The 19282-nt window shown below is 41.8% G+C and overlaps 2 protein-coding genes across 6 annotated transcripts in view; both read left to right on the top strand.

Moving 5' to 3' along the window:
* Positions 1-4742, top strand: part of LOC120742009 (phosphofurin acidic cluster sorting protein 1) — a 75241-nt gene extending 70499 nt beyond the window's left edge. For all 3 annotated transcript variants that reach the window (XM_040045162.1, XM_040045161.1, XM_040045163.1), the window contains one exon: positions 17-4742. In XM_040045162.1, the coding sequence (XP_039901096.1) occupies positions 17-135 (119 nt within the window). In that variant the 3' untranslated portion in view covers positions 136-4742. The remainder of the gene's footprint in view (positions 1-16) is intronic.
* Positions 4743-5541: 799 nt separating this feature from the next.
* On the top strand, positions 5542-17783 carry klc2 (kinesin light chain 2). Of its 3 annotated transcripts, none has more exons than XM_040045173.1 (14): positions 5542-5796; positions 9144-9389; positions 9852-10179; positions 11307-11523; positions 11629-11818; positions 11976-12149; positions 12710-12809; positions 13628-13677; positions 13824-13891; positions 14378-14486; positions 14772-14921; positions 15108-15232; positions 16190-16247; positions 16393-17783. In XM_040045173.1, exons 2-14 carry the CDS (start codon positions 9162-9164, stop codon positions 16474-16476), a joined length of 1881 nt encoding a protein of 626 aa, XP_039901107.1. In that variant the 5' UTR covers positions 5542-5796; positions 9144-9161; the 3' UTR covers positions 16477-17783. The 3 variants fall into 3 exon arrangements, with proteins under 3 accessions (XP_039901107.1, XP_039901106.1, XP_039901109.1); XM_040045172.1 differs by lacking the exon at positions 5542-5796 and adding an exon at positions 6170-6300; XM_040045175.1 differs by lacking the exon at positions 5542-5796 and adding an exon at positions 7021-7391.
* The last annotated feature ends 1499 nt before the right edge of the window (positions 17784-19282 follow it).

Raw genomic sequence — 19282 nt, 5'->3', positions numbered from 1 at the left:
TTCCATCTCCCACCAGTGTCCATAGACTGCGTCGAGTGGAACGACGTCAAGTTCTTCCAGCTGGCCGCCCAGTGGCCCACTCACGTCAAATACCTACCTGTCGGACTTTTCGGCTACAGCAAGCCTCCCTCGTAGGGCCGAGCGCCTCGACTCCTCTAACCTGACCTGACCTTTCGACTGCCCTCCACACAAACCCCACCTCTCAGCCGCCCGCAGAGCTGAGGGAGGACATAAAGCAGCTGGACTTTCTCCTTTTCCTTAATCTCATTTTGGCTTCAGTTGTCTTATTTGTCTTTAGGGAGAGGAGGGAGGGCAGCGCTGGGGTGCAGTGCTGTTACTAGTCACTTTATTATTACCCCCTTTCTGTGTGTGTCGGTGTGCTCCGTGAGTATGCATGCACACGTGAATGTACAGTATGTGTGTGTGTGGGTGTGTGTGTGTGTGTGTGTGTGTTTACAAGGGGACTACAGCACAAGATTATTAGCTAACTGCCTTTTATGTTTCCGTTCTATGGAATGCAGCAGCATGCAACCACTCACCGGTTTCAAAGACTGCCCCCGCCCCCCTCAGAAGACCCCCGATCCTCACGTGCATGCTCTAAACTAACAGATACACCAACCATGTGCCGCAAACAAACTCCAAATTAGTGCAACAGCGCCTCAGCGTGTGCACAAGTCACTAACAACATGCAGCCAAATAACAAAGCTGGCGTTTAATGGATTCCCCCCCCCCCCCCCCTCACCCCCTCACCCTCTCACCCTATGTTAGCAGAAAAAAAAATGCCCTTCAACAAATCCTGTTGGTTTATTTTTTAATTTCAAGGGCTTCCATACTATATCTATATATATATATTTCCTCTGTAGGTGATTTGGATGTCTAATGGCAAATATTTCCTCTTAAAAAAACCAAAAAAAAGGAGAAAAAAACAACAACCTGTAAATGTCAAGTGTCCTTTAAAAAAAAAAAAGTGCAGTAGTGAGAAATGTCCAACCCTTCCCTGCAAAGCTGTGTCGTGATGCATAGTGTTTGTTACTGTGAAGAGATCCAAGACATCAGGGCAGGGGCTACCGTAGTGTGCATTTTCTTTCATCTTTATTTGCTATGCACTTACCGTACGATTACACGTGGACCGTTTTGGGTGTTTAAAAAAATAACAATAAAGGTTTAACTCTCGTTAACAGCAGAAATAAATACATATGCAACAGAAAGCAGCAAAATGCATGTTTAAACCATCCGAAACTCTTACAGCACTTAACGGGAAAAGCTGTTGTTTTTTCTTTCAGTGTTCGTGCTGTAACAATGGGAGTTAGTTACTTGCAGTGAAGCACAACGTTGTGGCCGATGTCCCCCCCCCCCCCACCTGAAAAAAAAAACCTGTCTTCATTTTATTGGCTAGACTGGCAGCTTTGTTTTCAGTGGGAACAGCAGACCTGGTGGAAACTCTCACAGAGCGTGCTCGTTGTCTTTCAGCTCCTTACTGACCTTTTTTCGTTGTTGTTTGTTTTTGCCTCTCCACTACACGCTTTCTCTAGGATGTCATGAGGTGATTAGTGAGTGTACAGTAACTGGTAACAAGTGTGTGTTTGTGTGTGTGTGGTGTGAAATACATGTAATGTGATCAGAAACTTTAAAAAAAAAATCACTTGAGAGGAGAAATTGTTTTTTTTACCATGTGACAGAGGGCATGCAGCTGGTGTGTAAGTGTGCGTGTGTGTTGATGTCAGTGACTATTCGATTAGAGCTGCAAAAGCTGCAGTGGTCATCTTGTTCACTTTGTAGACTGGCACAAGGCGAATACAGTTTGTTTTTCTTGATTAAACAGTAAAAATTGGACAAGCTTGAAGGTTAACTGAACTTTTAATGACAGAGGGAACCATTGGAGCTAAAATCTAAGAATGTTTGTGGATTTACAAGTTGTTTTTAATGATTCTGCCTTGTGTCACCTACATCGTAACACTCTCCAGTGAAGTATTACTAATACAGCTTTTTTAAAAATAGTGTTAATGCCAATTTCTTGGTTTAAATGACTTTTTTTTGGTTTGTTTGAAAGTCGATCTCAAAGTGTTTTTTTTGTGTCTTTTTCTCCTGTGTCGGCGTTTAAAGTGTTACAGTTGTGATGTCGGCGGCACATGTCCATCTCTGTTTTTCCTCTCCTGTTACACAACGCTTCGCTAACGAGTGGTCACCGCCGAGCAAACACTCAGCTAGCTGCGGATTGATTTTTTTCTTTTCTTTTTTTCTTTGTTTTTTTTAGGGATTTCAAAAAATTTGAATGTATTGAATTCAGTTTACGTGTGAACGACTGATTAGTTTTGTTAAGACAGTAGAGATCACAGACTTTTAGAAATGAGGCTCCTCTTTTTCCTCGTGATGACAACCACTGAAGGCCCTTACAGACAGAGAGCTGCCTTACATACAATATGTCGGGTTTTAGGGTTCCTGGATGATGGACTGTGGTTTGACGTAGAGGTTGCTCGATCCAAACTAAAAACAGGTGGTTTCATTCCACTACTAATTCCTTTAAAAGATACTGGCTTAAGCGTAAAATGCTGCATTTGCTGAAACAAATCAAAGACCTTTGCTAAGAAAATAGAACAAACTTTTAGTACTACTTTAAAATAACCCATATATACAGAGACTTTACAGTTTATTTACTTCATTTAAATGAATCTAAAGTCCAGAACTGAGCTGCTGCACCGCTTGAAGGAAACAACCTTTGGGTCACACCAGCTTGTGTTTCTGTGAAGTATCCTTTAGATTAAAATGGATTTTTTTAAAATCAATCAATCAATCAATCCTCCTGGAAACCGAGAGGAGAAACTTAAGCGTCAAATAAGAGTTGGTGGAGACCAAAACTGAGCTAAAAGCATATTCTGTTGTGTCCCCCCCTTTAGAAACTAAAACAGTTCCCACTCCACATTTTAACTCCTTCCAGTAAAGTCAGCCAGAGTTGAGTTTCTGCATCGTTAGGTCAGCAAAATAAGAACTGTGAAAATAATGATTAAAATACTAGATGCACTATATGGACAAAAGACCTGAGTCAGCTACATGTTACACATGGAAACGCATGCTGTGAAGCTCCCGGCGCACAGTTTTTGTGCTGATGTTAATGTCTATGCCATATCCCTCATCGCTCGGTGACCCCACTCTGTAACTTTATGTGGTCGGGAACTTCGTGGATAAGTTGCCATGGTTACTCCTGTTTAGTAATAGTACTTACAGTTGACAGTGGGATATTAAAGAGGGAAAAACTTCAATGGTGGCAACCTGTTACAGCACCTCACTCAAATTCAGTGAGCTCTTTGCACCCGCCCATTCTTTCACAGATGTTGTAAAGGCAGACTGTCTGGCTAGATGAATGATTTTTGTGGCAACGGGCCTGAAAATGGTTGAATTCAAACATTAGGAGGTGTGTCTCAATACTTTTGTCCATATAATGTATATTAGGACTCAGTCAATGAGGCAGTGGTTCTTTTCCCCACTACATGGCAACCTCAAAACTATTTGCTAAATGTATGAACTCGTAGTGTTGAAATAGTAGGTTTTTCTAACTTTAGTATGGAAGTGTGGTACGGCATTTTTAAATGTGCGAAATTTGTACAATATTTGGAACGAAACCTTCAACTTTTTAATGTAAATTGTAGCTGGGCTCGAGTATCTGCTGTTGGAAGAGACCTCTAATTGAGTCAAAATGCTCTTTGCCTTGTAGTATTGTTAGTCAAATTATTGCAATGATGCGATTTCCTGAAATTAAGCGTAGTCTTTTCATGCCTCTTCAACTTGTGCGCTCAGGGGGAGATCACGGAAACTGAGCATTAGAGGTATTAAAAATCACTGCCAGAAACTAAAATGTGAAGAAATTGTGAGAATATCCAGAGATATGTGGGTTTTTGGTGGATGCTGATAGCCTGAAAACACCCTACATTAACAGCAAAGTGATCCTTGTTTTGAAGTTATTGCATTGTCAACACAGTCTCATTCCTTATCACCTAACAAAAACGGATTTCACCCCATTTACATGTTCTCCTGCCGTCTCTCTGAACAAGCTGGTTGTTCTGTGCGTGTAAGTCCTGAAATTGTTGCTGTGTATTTCTTTTTTTTTTTTTTTTTTTAATACCTGTACCTCTGTACCTGTGTCAATGTGTTTGTGACGATGGTTCCTCTGTCCTTGACTAGTCGTGGTTAGAGATTAGGAGCTGTTCGGTCCATCAGTAATCTGTCAGTGGTCAGCAGTGTCTTTCTCTCTCTGCCATCCTTCTGGTGATGAGAGTCTTCTTCTTCACCAAGCCTCCACAAGCTCACCTTTCTGAGAGCATGCCGTTACCCCCTCACACGTTTTAATTTAATTTAATTTTGCCACCTGTCTTCATGAAAATGTGAGTTACCTGTGAAAGCAGTAGATTTCTACCCGACCGAGGTTCTGCTCAGAACAGAGCGCCCTGAGCTTGTGGACTTGTGAAGAGTATTTTGCACATGCCATCATTTCTTCAGCAGCAGTCTTCAGCTTTTTTGCCTTTTGCCTATAACAATACTATAAGAAACAATGATGCTTGTACATATCAGAATAGTACTTGTTATATTGTATTCTTTATTTTTTTGCTTTTGGTTTTTTTTAATTTGACATGTTTTGTAGTACCGCTTTTTTCATGATTACGTTTGTCAATCAAACAGATGTGGGATGAGAAGTGGAAGTGTTTCATTGTTTCATTGTTTTTTTTAAATAAAGATATTCTTGATTTGTAGCCCTGTCTCCTCTTACTGGACTACAGATGTGTGCTTGTACTACAGCTCCATACAGCTTATTTCTGAAGTGGAACAAACTGATGCAGACACTGTAGCCTGTCTGGATAAATATCACTTAATATGTGCTGCTCAATGACGTAAAATTGCAGAAATAATGGGAACTTTACTAATTACAGTCTTTGTTGGAGATAAAAAAAATAAAGCCATGTTAAAGTTGGAGAGTAAAATCAGATCTCTGATGAATGCATAAAGTGTAAAAGGTGTAAATTAAGCTTAGCACATGATACTTATAAAACAAGGCAGCGGGTCCTGTGGATGGAGGATGCTGGTGACATCATCGGACAAAGAGCTTTAGCAAACCAAGAGAATTATATCCAAACTTCTGTTTTGTAAATAGTCTACGAGTTTTAAAAATTCATTATTCATATCAAGTGTTTGTATTGTTGTTGCTTTTATTTTTTAAAACAATCTTTTATCGTAACTAATCATCTATATAAAGATGTCGCCAAGTGAACGCTTTACAATAAATAATAATAATAATAATAAACTTTATTTATAAAGCACACTTAAAAACCAAGGGTATGCCAAGGTGCTTAACAAGTAAGATAGAGAATAGGAGCAATTACGTTTTCCTATTTTACCTTAACGTTACTAAACAATACCATGCAAATAGCATAATAATTTACACCATGTCAATTTAGGTTATTATATTAAATAGAGTCTTGAGGGAAACTGATATACCGTAAAATTCAGACGCTCGGATGTTGCAAGAGCGACAACTCGACTATACGCATGCGCAAGATGTATTCCCCGCCTTGACTGAAAAATGTCGAACGTGAATCATCTTAGTGCTTTTTCAATCTTTGGTCGGGGTCTCTGGGAACTCAGCCATTGCGTTTTCTCTGTCAAATTTTGAAGCACAGCCACAAAATAATCGGTTTTATGCCGAATAAAGGTTCAGTCGCTTATACTGTGAACACCGAGGTTAAAGTTAAAAACACAGCTAAATATTAGCTGTGTCCACCCCGTCATCTACTGTCAAGTGACAGCTGGGTAAGTTAAAGTGAAGAAAAACGTAAACAGCAGCTAGCCAAGGTGGCTTTTAGCTCAGTTAAACTTGTTGCCGTAATCGCATTAAAGTAAACTCAGTAGCGTGCGCGAGCTATTTCGGTTTATCTACAAATAATGGCAGGCGTGTTAATTCAACAAAGCAGGTGTGCTAGCGACAGCTCTCGTCACCCATTAGTCTTCAAAGTAAAGCTAATTTTAATTTAACGGCTGCTTTGCAAAGTGAATTTTAGAAAAAACAAGCGGACCGTGTTTTCGTGTATTAGTACAAGTTGCTCAGCGTTGAGAGAGCGCACTCCGTTTCGTCCTTGGATGCCGTTATCTTCCCATTGCCACTTGTCTAACTGTAAATGGTGTTTTATTTTGAAAAACCGGCACCGGACGCTTGTTCGTTTTGGTAAACTTGACGCGGGTCTGTCCCGAGCATCACAACATTGTGCTGCCGCTTTGTTCGAGGCTCTGTAATTGCTGCGTTTATCTTCGATGAAGGTAAAACTGAGGATAAATAATAATAATACTTGCACTACGGTGCACTTAAACGGTCAGAATAGATTGTAGTTTATGTTGCATGAGGGCAGTTTGTCGGTATATTTGTAGCAGTGGGACGGCCAGGTCGATAAATCTGTCGCTAGAAATGAAGCGTCGCTCTTTACGTGGTGTTTGTTGCGGGATTATGTGTGCATATTGTAAATAATGCAGCCCTGCGTGTGCTGATGATGATAATGATATAATAATGATACGCATCTCTGTGTTGTGTAACACCTTGGAGGATCGGGCCTGCACTGTTTACAAACAGGCTGCATGTCGGGACCAGACACATCAACACGTTTTCAGCGATGGACAGGCATTTATTTGGCCTAATGTTCATCGTCTGTTGTAGCTTTATGCTTTTTGAGCAGTGCTCTCTGCTGTCGGTCACCTTCACTGATCTGCTGACTTCCTCCCCGGCATTAGGCCTCGGCCATCCACCGGCTCCTGCCTTTATTCATGGCTCTGAAGGGTTTAATTCAAACGTGAGGGGTATGCGATCGCGATCATTTCCTGCTGCCGCTCGTTTGTCCGCCCGCACAGTTAGCTCTGTTCTTCTGCATTTGTGAAGCGGTGGACTTGAAAGGAAGCGTGAATATTGGTGCATTGCAGTCAAGTGTATGAGGCAAGATGGGAGGGGGTGGGAGAGGAGGATGGGTGAGAGAGGAAGGGAGGGAGCAGGAGAGGAGAACAGAACAGGTGCGCCTCCTCCATCAAAGCTGGGAGAGAGAGAAAGTCACGATGTTGCACATTTGGCTCCTCTGACGACCTCTTTCTCCTCCTGCTGCGGCTGCAAGCCTTTCACTTACATCTGGTCAATATGGAGACAGTGCGCATGCTCAAGGGGGAAAGTCGCCGTTTACTGTGCCAGAAGTGGCCCACGGTTTGGATATTGGACTTTGTAAATGTTATCTAAATATTAATACGCAGCATGAATGTTTCTCTTTTCCTGGCTGGAAGGATTCACAGTGCACACGTGTATCTGCCAGGCTCATCATGGACATGACTAATCATGACTAATGATTTAAAGACCATATAGCACTACATTTACTGTGAGTACTCCCAGAAGATCAGGAAGTCAATTTAAAGATCTGCCTTTAGGTTGTGAGAGATCAGTTAAAGAAAATAAAACAGCTCTTAGGTTGCTGTGTCTTTATAGTTATTATATATGTTTATGTTCTGGGTCTGTGTTACCAATCTGATTGCTGAAAAGGTCTTTTTACAACTGACTAGGCTGCAAAATTATTCCCGTAATGATATTTGAGATTTAAGAGAATTAGCTTTTTAGTTGCCATATATTATGTTTGTAAATTAAATATGTTTTTTTTGGGTTTTTTTCACTCAGTTTTCTTTTTACACCTAAGCTGACTGATGCAGTGACTTAATCGTTCACATTCATCATTTATTTTAGTCACAGGAATGAAACAAATTGAAACATTTGGGAAAAACTCACATTTTCAAAGATTAAAGATGTTTGATTCTGTCGGATGTAAGTGGAAAATTTTAATCATATAAACATGTGAATTGACATTAAAAAGTGTAGCTATTGTTTAAGATTAAAGTTGTAAATGTATGATTGAGAATTACAGGAAAGAAGTTTGATATTCTGAGATTTAAAAAAATTGTAAATCTATTAGGAAAAAACATAAAAATTACTGTAAAAATACACTTTTCTAAAGGTTAGAGCTGTGAATATGTGATGGATGTTCTAAGAGTAAATTGGTTAGTTTATTATCTGGCATATATACAAAGAAAAAATATGCTCCAATGTTTTTTTGTATTAAAGATGTAAATTTATGAAGGGCAGAAAAATTCCAAGTTAAATAACAGAATTTTTCTGAGGTTAAAGTAGCAAAGTTACACTAAAAAGTAATATTTTTTTTTAGAGATAAAGATGTAATTGGAGAAGGAAACTCAAGTTTAAAGTCTAATATTCTCTGAGGCTATAATTTGATCCATTTGCTGGCTTTTTAAGAGTCTTTTCCTTATTTGTATACAATGTATGAATCCAATTTCTAACCTACGACTGCTCAGTTATGCTGCTACAGATGTTGGGACATTTGTCTTAGTTTAAAATAACATTTCATCCAGATGTCCGTCTGGCTCTAAATCCGACGCCGCAGTGATAATCGTTGCCCCGCCCTCACAAGGTTAGCTTTGTTCACTGATCACTTCTCCTGTTAATTGGATTTGCTGGTCTGTGTTTGTTTCAGGCTAAATTTACTTTAATTATACGTCCAGTATACAATCTCACAGACAACCTTTCTCTTTCTGTCTGATGTCGGGAAGCTTTTATACAGCGTGCCTTCTGTTCATAACAAGACACGCTTGTGTTGCGTGGTTTTTGTTTTTCATCCATCTCTTTTAACTCCATCATTTACAGGATGATGCCAAACAGGAAATGAATCTCAGGAACAGTCCCTTCATTCGCGTTGTCAGTGTTTCTCATTTTGTTCTCCTCATTACTTTTGTTTGCTGCCATTTTCTTCGTTTGCGCCCCGTCATGTCCTTAAGTGTTTCCGGTGTGGTATTTCTCATTCATGAGCAGGTGGATAGAGGAACTGTTGGCAGTGCTGGGTTTGAGTCATAATGAAACCTTTGACAACATCATATTACTCCACTATTTGTCTCATCTGTTGTGTCATTATGTCCTCACGCCGCAAATTAATCATCGCTCGTTTCTGTTTCTTTGCCACCTTCTGTGGCAGGATGTGGTTACACTGAACACCTAATGTTTTGAGGGTGTCAAGCAGGGTGAATCAGAAATGTAAGTAAATGTAGGTTTTCCTTCCCTTTTCTCACAGTGTGTGTGAAACCTGGCAATGTCCACCATGGTGTATCCACGTGAAGAAGCCCTGGAGCGACTGAGCCAGGATGAGATCGTCCTTAACACTAAGACCGTCATGCAGGGTCTGGAGACGCTGCGTGGCGAGCACGCCCAGCTCCTAAACTCTCTGCTGGACTGCACCCAGCCACCTGTTGCACAAGAGAAGTCGGGGCTGCTGCGCAAGAGTCTGGAAGCCATTGAGCTGGGTCTGGGAGAGGCACAGGTGAGAGACAGACACTTAGGTTTTTGACGTTTACACTGAATTGTACACTGAAGTTCACACTCTATTGTGAACTTAATACAATAGGATGCTTTTATAAGGTTTTTTTTTTTTACAAAGGCAATAAACAGGTCATCTTGGATGGTCACTAGGCGGCGTGATGGCTTTGTGATATATCATGCATGAAAGAAGCTTTGTTGATATAAATGAAGTCTTTTGAAACAAAAATTATACGATCCTTAGAAGGTGTGATTGGTGCATAAATGCTGAATGCAGGTCGTTCTAACCTGTTGCTAGGCAGCATCTTAATATGTGATATAGATAAGAACCTCCTAATGTGTATCTGTGGACCAAGGTGTTTGTTCACCTCTTGATCATGTGGCAGAGTTGGTGCACAAAGAAACAAACAAACAGATATTTTTGTGGTTATTCTAATAGGATTTTTACAATTTCCTTTTACACCAGGTGATCATCGCCCTGTCCAGCCACCTGAGCGCCGTGGAGTCGGAGAAGCAGAAGCTGCGCGCTCAGGTGCGCCGCCTCTGCCAGGAGAACCAGTGGCTGCGGGACGAGTTGGCTGGAACGCAGCACAAGCTGCAGCGCAGCGAGCAGAGCGTCGCCCAGCTGGAGGAGGAGAAGAAGCACCTGGAGTTCATGAACCAGATCAAGAAGTTCGACGACGACGTGTCGCCCTCCGAGGAGAAGAACCAGAGCTCGGGCGGCAGCACAGGCGGAGACGCTTCAAAGGATAACCTGGATGACTTATTCCCTAATGATGATGACCAGGGACCAGGTATGACATCAGCAGAGAGGCCTTAATGGGATGACTCAATTTAAGATGAGTACATTGGGATTTTACTGATGAATTTGTGCTCAAGCCAGTCAAAGCCTCACATAAAGCTGAAATCTATCATTTAATACAAGAATGATTCTGAGAGGCGCACATGTTATGTAGGGATTGTTTGTTTTTGGCTCCCATGTGACCAAGACAGTTTGAATGAATTATGATATAACGATTTGATGAGGTTAATCATCGGTTCACAGTACAGGCTGTCCACGGCCCAGTTTAACAGAGAGAGTGCCGAATGTGGTACACCACAGGAAGAGATAACTGGTAGCTCACTGGGTGTTCAGTCACTGTGCAGCGTTCACCCATGCACATGTAATGATGACCGACCACAAGCCGCCTTGTCTGATCTACTCATGCTGCAGCTACTTCAAGGAAACATCTGGCATGCATACACATGTGAGTTAAGAGTGGGCAGACATTTTATTTTAGTTTTACAGTTTTTAATCATTGCTTTATTTTTTATCTTAATAATATAGCACCTGTAGCCCTGAAGTCTGAACTGCAAGTCATTTAAATAGTTCAACTTCTGTGCTATAGGTTTTTTTAGCAGCTCTTCAACACAGCACATACAAAGAGAAATCAGTTGTGTCAGTGTATGCAGCGTCTTTAGCTTTCCTGCAAATTAACCACACGCTACGTGCTGAACCTTCATTCGCTCTTACAGTGAAATATACATTCAGCCATAGTCTGAATGGCTAGTTAGCGTTCAGCAGCAGCAGCAAGACCATAACAAGCAGGAGAGGGGGTAGAGAGTACAACACATAGCTTTTAAAAGGCTTTATCTACTTTTTGGAGAACATGACTATCATCAAATCATATAAAGGAAAAGAAAATCTTGTTACAGAAGCTTCCTCCATTTCCTGCTGGAGTGCTGATCACTACAGCAGATCTGACTTCATGTTTTTTATCCACCATATGTTCTGCTTGGATCTGACAGTAACTTAGTTACTATTGTTGAAAACTGATGGAGTACTGAACAAATCATTCATTTGAGAACTTCATGTAACGCTTTAAAAACTTCTAGTAGGTAGTTTTGCTTATTCTCGACCATGCTGTGCTTCGTGTCACAGCCCAGCCCAGTGGAGAGGTGGCAGCCCAGCAGGGAGGCTACGAGATCCCGGCGCGCCTCAGGACGCTGCACAACCTGGTGATCCAGTACGCCTCTCAGGGGAGGTACGAGGTGGCTGTGCCGCTGTGCAAGCAAGCCCTGGAGGACCTGGAGAAGACATCTGGGCATGACCATCCAGACGTCGCCACTATGCTCAACATCCTGGCTCTGGTGTACAGGTGGGGGCTTGAGAGTGTGGACGCTTTTCATAAACTATTCATTGTTGTAAAATAAAGCCTCTGAACACAGCGCCATGGGTCTGTGCTTTGTGTTTTGTGCTCCAGGGACCAGAACAAATACAAAGAAGCCGCTCATCTTCTGAATGACGCTTTAGCCATCAGGGAGAAGACACTGGGGAAGGACCACCCAGCTGTGGCTGCAACCCTCAACAATCTCGCTGTATTATATGGCAAGAGGGGCAAACACAAGGAGGCTGAGCCTCTCTGCAAGAGAGCACTGGAGATCAGAGAGAAGGTACAATTGCAGTTTTGGTCATATTTGTGTTTTAGCAACTGAATCACCTTTTGATATAAAGGGTACATAAGCAGACAAGTTACCCAGACAGTCTCCACGTGGTCACGTGATTGTAGTTTGTGTTGCAAATGTGTGGTTGTTTCCCTGTTGCAACCAGGTGCTGGGGAAGTATCATCCAGACGTGGCTAAGCAGCTGAACAACCTGGCCCTACTGTGTCAGAACCAGGGCAAGTACGACGAGGTGGAGTACTACTACGGACGAGCCCTGGAGATCTACGAATCCAAGCTCGGAGCTGATGACCCCAATGTGGCCAAAACCAAAAATAACCTGGTGGGAACTTAATTTGCACTACAGACTGTAAAGATGGATGTAGCGTCAGGGTGTAAAATGGCCAGCAGGGGGCGACTCCTCTGGTTGTAAAAATGTGTCTGGTTCTGTAAAGGTCTTTGGGAAAACTCCCCTGCTGTTCACGTGATTTAAGACGGTAGTAAACGCTGCCCTGATGAGCTTCTGGTCTCAGTCACGGGATTAAAGTCTGAACATCGTGTCGCATTCAGTAATTTTTTTATATTTTCCCTTCAGAGCCAAAAAGGAGGATAAAGAAAATATTGATTTATGTTTGATTGACAAGCTGCTGTCTTATGAGCGTCCTGTGTCAGTCAAAAGGACGACAGCTAAGCGTTCACCTTGGGGCTTCTCACTGGGACCAGTTAAAATCTAATGTTGGCTATGCCCATCTTTTATATACAGTCTATCATTTGAACACCCTTCTGCCTCTTCACTGTTTCACTACCTTTATAGTTTTTTTTTTCTCCTGTGACTATTTCACCTATTTCTAAGATGTTTTATTGATCTGATCAGGATTGTCGGTGCTTCCTGTTTCTCTTTAGGCCACATGCTACCTGAAGCAGGGGAAATTTGCAGACGCTGAAGCTCTGTACAAAGAGATTTTGACCAGGGCGCACGAGAAGGAGTTTGGCTCTGTCAACAGTAAGTAGAGCCAACAGGCAAACAGCTGAGTCACACTGAAGTGACTGTATCAGATCCTGCTGGTCACAGAGTTACTCAAAGTGCCAGGACTGGGCAGAGAGGAGCAGGCTGTGAGTCAGGCTCAATTTACATCAGAAGTCTTCCTGTTAGCCTTGTTTTTTTTAGATTCAGGCTGTGGTTTGGTCACACCCTGACGGCCGCATCGCTCTGAGTTCTCAGCAAGTCAGAGGATTACACTGAAGCTCGCAAAGCAGCTTAATGCTGATGGTTTCCTCCCGCCTATCCAGCTAAGTCTATCAAACCCTTATGTGCTCACATGCTCAGCACGAGAGCGGGCTTTAGCTGGGTTTGGTGAGTGACAGCTGCGTGTTTACATGAAATCAAATGTGTTTACATAGACAGAGAGGCATTACCTCAAACTAAAAATGGGTCATTTCAGGATTTTGGTCATTTTTCAGGACAATTAAAATACTTTTTAAACTCAAATCCACCTCCATGCTGTATTTCAGGACTCTAGACAGTTCCTCCTTAATCATAACTATTATTTCCCTTTTAACCCAACGTTTTTTTTTATTTGACTGCAACTGCTTTTGAAGGGCAGCCATGGAAAATGTGCCTGAAATGACCAAATTACAGACCATATTAGAGGATATCCAGCAGACTGAAGTGTCATTCATAATTATTGGGTTATTTTTATGATTTTAACAGTGCAGAACAATAAAAAGCATCTTAAGTCCTCTTCAGTGTGGGTTTGGTGGCCCACACATGATGTTCGTGTATTAAAAAAAGTAATTATGTGATATTTCTGCCTGTTGCAGATGATAATAAACCAATCTGGATGCACGCTGAGGAGAGAGAAGAGAGCAAGGTAGGCAGGCAACACATTATACAGTGGGTATAAGGACAAGGTCTTTTTGTTGTTTTAACTTGCTGCCTATCGGACCAGCATTTCGTACTTGTCTCCTCCTGCTTTCTGACTCGTTTAATATTAATCTGTGTCACTCTTTCTTTCAGGGCAAACGCAAGGACTCAGGCCCATATGTAGAGTATGGGAGCTGGTACAAGGCCTGCAAGGTGGACAGGTAAATCAGACATTTAGATCCAACAGGTCAAAGTCTAAACTGTCTGATCATGTATGTGACCTAAATAACTGTGAATGTCTACCAAGGGAGGCTACTCTGATCTGATCGCCTTTTTGTCTTTTTAAAAAGATGAAAAATGGTAACAGAGGAACAGAACAGGGAAACTATCATCACCAAAAAGGAAGGGAAACAAAGCTCATTACAAATCTATGTTTGCCTCAAAAGACTAGAAGTTAAACCACTGACTTTATCAGTCTGTGGTTCGTCGTTCTTCTAGTTTTATAGTAGAAACGGCACATTTCCATCCCTTTTGTTTGAGGAGCAGATACTTTGCAGACTGTGTAACAGTAAACTTCTCAAAGCAGCAGCTTTGTGGTTCAGTTTGGGAAAGGTCTAACGCTTGATTGTTTAACCCTGATTGATGGATTAGGTTACTTTTAAAAGATCTAAAGAAAAAAAAAGCTGGATTTCTTTCTTTCTCAACAGCCCAACAGTGAACACAACCCTCAAAAGCTTGGGAGCTTTGTACCGTCGCCAGGGCAAACTGGAGGCCGCAGAAACACTGGAGGAGTGCGCCAGCAAGTCACGCAAACAGGTGCAACAGGAACCCTCTCGACGACGGCTGTTTGGCCGTTTGAATTACCGCCCTTAGATTAGTCATCTGGGCTCTTTTCAGGGATTTTTCAGTTAAGCGAGCGGATTTGTTCAACAGGCATTCCAGCTACGATTTATTGGCTCATAAACTGTGTGCCAAAGTGATTTAAAGATCAGTCGTACTAATGTTTGCACATAGTAAAGAACACATGCTGCGTCTGCTGTTATATAAAAGGGTTTTTTTTCAGGCCCTTGCATCACCCTTGTCTTTATTTTCCTCTCTCAGGGTATTGATGCCATTAACCAGAGTAAGGTGGTGGAGCTGCTGAAGGACGGAGGCTCTGGGAGCGACAGACGACACAGCAGGGAGGGAACGAACGGACCCGGTGGACAGAGAGGGGAGAACGAGGGCGACGACTCGGCTGAGTGGAACGGGGTAACATAAGTTTGGAAGCTAATAAAGTAGCAGTATGTGTTCACATTGACTGGATGTGACTACAGCGTAACCACAGTGTGAATAATTTCATAAAGTACTGTAGAAATCCTTGTCTGTGAGTCTGTTCTAGCGTGCCTTAAAGGAGGTGTTTTTCTAAAGTTTTACTGTTGCACATCTCGCCCTCAGGATGGTAACGGGTCTCTGCGCCGCAGCGGCTCCTTCGGTAAGATTCGTGATGCTCTGAGAAGGAGCAGCGAAATGCTGGTGAAGAAGCTGCAGGGCAGCGGTCCTCAAGAACCCCGCAACCCAGGGTAAGACTACTGCAGCTGTGCAGTCAGGTTATAGTTATGGTTACTTCAGTTTTTCTTCTCACCAGTCCAAATTACATTCGCACTTCAGTTCCCAAAGCTAAAAGTACATCTTCAAAAAATTCAGACCAATTATAACACTGTTCAAAACTGAAACATACGCTCACGAGCCAAATTATTAGGTACGTTACTTGTTCATCTGCCTGTTAACTCAAATATCAGTAAATCACCTGGCAGCAACTCAAAGCATTGAGGCATGGAGACATGGTTAAAATGACCTGCTGAAGTTCCAACTGAGCATCAGAGCTAGAAACAAAGGGGATTTAAGTGAGCTCAGATTTTCTTACACAAATATCTCTAAAGTTTACAGACAATGCTGTGAGAAAGAGAAAATATCCGGTGAGCAGCAGTTTTCTCCGCAAAAATGTGTGGTTGATGTCCGAGGTTAGAGGAGAACAGGCAGAAAAGCTGATAGGGAGGCAACAGTTACTCAATTAACCACTTGTTACAACAAAAGATGAACATCTTTGAACACACAGGACGTTGAAGCACAAGGCTGATTCTCATAATGAATGTGCAAGCAGGAAATCTGCATCAACTGTGTGATGCTGTTGTGTCAACATGAAGAAGTAATGAGTCATGTTTCCAGCACGTTGTTGAATTGAGGCAGCTCTGAAAGAGAAAGGGGGTCCAACCTGGTACTATAAAGGTGTACCTAATAAAGTGTCCAGTGGGTATATAATTGAGTATAACATTTACAATTGAGCATGAAGGTTGCGTGACCTTGTAAATAAGATCCACGATGAAGCCTTAATTGCTCGGGAACCATGATGGGTGGTCTGCCTTGTCCATTCCTAAATATTACTCAAATCACTCGGTTTTGTAAAAACACTTTCTGTCTTTAACTCATTACTGAAGTTTGTGGTTTGAGTTCTCTGGTAATCGTGTGTTTCTGTACAGAATGAAGAGAGCCAGCTCCCTTAACTTCCTCAATAAGAGCACCGAGGAAACCACACAGGTACTTTATTCCTCACAGCTGCGATTTCACTCAGGAAATTCTATCTTTCGAATTAAATACCGAGTCCAGGTGATTGTCTGTTACCTGACAGAATATGCACAACGTTTTCTAAACTAAATACTAACACGACCTGATCTGCCTGCAGGATGTCAACTCTGGACTCTCAGACAGCAGGGGGCTAAGCGCCAGCAATGTAGACCTATCCAGACGCAGCTCCCTGCTCGGCTAGACCGGAGACGGGAGGCAGAAGTGGCCCGAGGAGGAGAGGCTGTTTGCAGCTCGGTTTGGTCCAACTACACACTTAAAGCTCAACGCCAGATCAAACACTTTGCGCCTGCAGCATATTTTTTTAAAGAACACTGGGGAGGAGGGAAAGCATTAGCTCCACACTCGAGGTCGTCCTCTGAGACGCTGCTGCTTCGCTGTATAAAACGCTGCCATCGATCAGAAAAGAGAATATTTAGATACACATTTACGAGCATGCTGCTTACTAGTTCGTGGAACGTCTGCACCTGAACGCCTCGTGTTTTTTTTCTGGGGGTTTTTTGGGGTTTTTTCCACTCACAGCACCGTAGCAGAGCATCGTGCGTTATGACAGGTCGGTTCCTTCAGTCCAGATCTCTTATGTGCAGAAACTCAACCTTAGGTGGGCTAATTATAATCCAGGTCCAGTCCAGTTTCACCAGTAGCATGAAGTAGACACAGACACTAACCATCCACCTGAAGCATATTGCAGATGGTAAAAACGGTACTACCTGAAAGATAGAGCAGAGGTGTAACAAGAGGATACAAGCATCATTAGCACTAACCATTTCAACCTCACTTTATGCCTTTTTTTTTATGTAAATACAGATTTAAATTATTTGGTATTTGATTCTCTGTGTATAGTGCACTGATTTATTTCTTTGTTTGTTTGTTTACACTTTATTTCTGGTAAAGAGGGTCTCATTTAGAAGCAAAACACTACCTGTATGAAGGGCGGAGACTGGAGATGAAGGAAAAGAATGGAGTGATGTGAAGGTGAAAGGTTAATGGGCATTGGTTGATTGTATCCGTGACACTAAATGCTGATAAATGTATTACCTCAACTGTTCATATCCGATACCAAGTCGTCAAAGTTTCACTATAATCGTGTGCTTTAAATGTGACAGTACTGTATTTCTAGCAACAATCTTGCGATCTACTGAGCATACTTTGATGGGAATGGTTATTCATTTCCACTGGATTGGGTTGTGACAGCGTTTAGGGGCAGAAACTGCAGTTTTTCACGAGTCAAAAGACAGAAAACGGGCCAGAAAATTCATTTGAGGAAAGATTTTTTTTTTGTTGTTTTAATTTTTGGGGGTTCACATCCTCTAAAATGATGCCGTTGCGTTCCTAGTGACTTAATTTAAAGTCACGTTAAAAGAGCTTTTAGGGGTCGTGCGTAATCCAGGACATACTGTTTCATGTCCCATGTCCTATTTTGCACTGCAGGTTTAGGAAAAGATCAAGTTTTATGTTAAAATTCTGCCTTTCATAGCATTTCTGTTGGGGGAAAAAAAAGTCCTTTACAGGAGTCCATGTGCGATGAGTTGACTCTAAAACGGCAGTATTTGACTCCTCGATGTCCCTGAAGCCTCAACAGGGAGTTTAATCAAAGTTTGTTTTGGTACCTTTTACCTGAGCTCCATGTGACTAAATAATAAAGAAAATTTGATGTTTAAAAATAATGTGTTTACAATCATTACAGCAGGATATTGAAGTGAAAGTGTCTTTTAAAGCTGTGGGTAACCCTCTTAATAATTTGATCAGAGCTGATGCAGCCCATCAGCTGATGTGTTTACTGTCATTCCTCTTGTGAGTTTGTTGTAGTTTTTTCTGTATTGACTGTTGTTGAATGTGCATCATTTTGTACAAATCAGTCCTTATTGTTACATTTCTTTCTTTCTTTCTTTTTTTTTTTTTGTACAAGCCTCTCCTGGGTGGATCAGTCATCAGTCGTAATCAAACCCTCGCAGGGAGCTGGCTGATGGTGGTCCGTCCTCGCTGACTTTTTTTGTTGTTCTGAAGCGATTTTTTTGTTTTGGCTCTGAGCTTTTATGTCGACGGTACAAACAGCTGGTTATTTGAATGTTGATTTTTAATGTTGATTGTGCGGGGTCTGGTGGATTGTTGTCGTTTGCAAGCCAGGACGCTACTATCAGGAGAACTATCCGCCGAATGTACTTCTTATCATGTTAAAGCAAAATTAGGGTCAGCAAGTGATGTTACACCCTCAAGTTTTTCCTTGACGTGACTTCATGACGAGAAAGTAAACGAAAAGGTGAATGTGAGTTCTAAAAAGGTGAAGACGGGTTCGTGTGAGGCTGTTTTGCCATCGCCACGCAGCTACGGAAACCGAAGGCACGCTTTTTTTTTCTTTTTAATTTTTAATTAGCCTTCGATCTCTGAGTGGCGCTAAGTTTATCCTGTCTGCTTCAGAACGTGCGTGATGGTGCAGGTTTAATGAACGGAGGAAAGGAGGAGTACCGAAAGTGCAGGACGGAGTTAAAAAGAAGTGAGTGGAAGAGCTTTGGAAAGACGCTGGAAAAACATAAAGTGCTTTAAGTGTTGTTCACAGCAAATAATGTACAGAGTTATACATGTATGACCTTTATATACGTGTTTACTGTTTGTCACTTATTCACTCATAAGAATGATGGAAGATTCCTATAACCATACACACAATCTCAACACTGTCTAACTGTATGTGTGTGTGTTTATGTGTATATACATATATATTTAAAAATCAAATGGTGAAACACTAGTTTGTAGCTGAAGATCCAGTAAAGATCAGTGCTTCTTTCCAGTACACACCATCATATCAATACTTACCAGTACTGTAAGGTATTAATCATTCACTTCTACACCCTGGGTCGGTGCAGTGTAATAACTGGGATTTCAGGAGATGCAGACTCCTTAAACATGTCACCGCTAATGCACTATTTTCTCATGTGGGAGAACAAAACTGCTACGGCTGTAAATATTAATTTGTGATCACTGCAGCAGCAACA

This window comes from Simochromis diagramma, unplaced genomic scaffold (genome assembly GCF_900408965.1).
Source record: "Simochromis diagramma unplaced genomic scaffold, fSimDia1.1 OVJJ01000590.1, whole genome shotgun sequence".
NCBI lineage: Eukaryota > Metazoa > Chordata > Actinopteri > Cichliformes > Cichlidae > Simochromis > Simochromis diagramma.
Note: the sequence above shows the minus strand (reverse complement) of the source record. Positions and strands in the feature narration are given on the sequence as shown.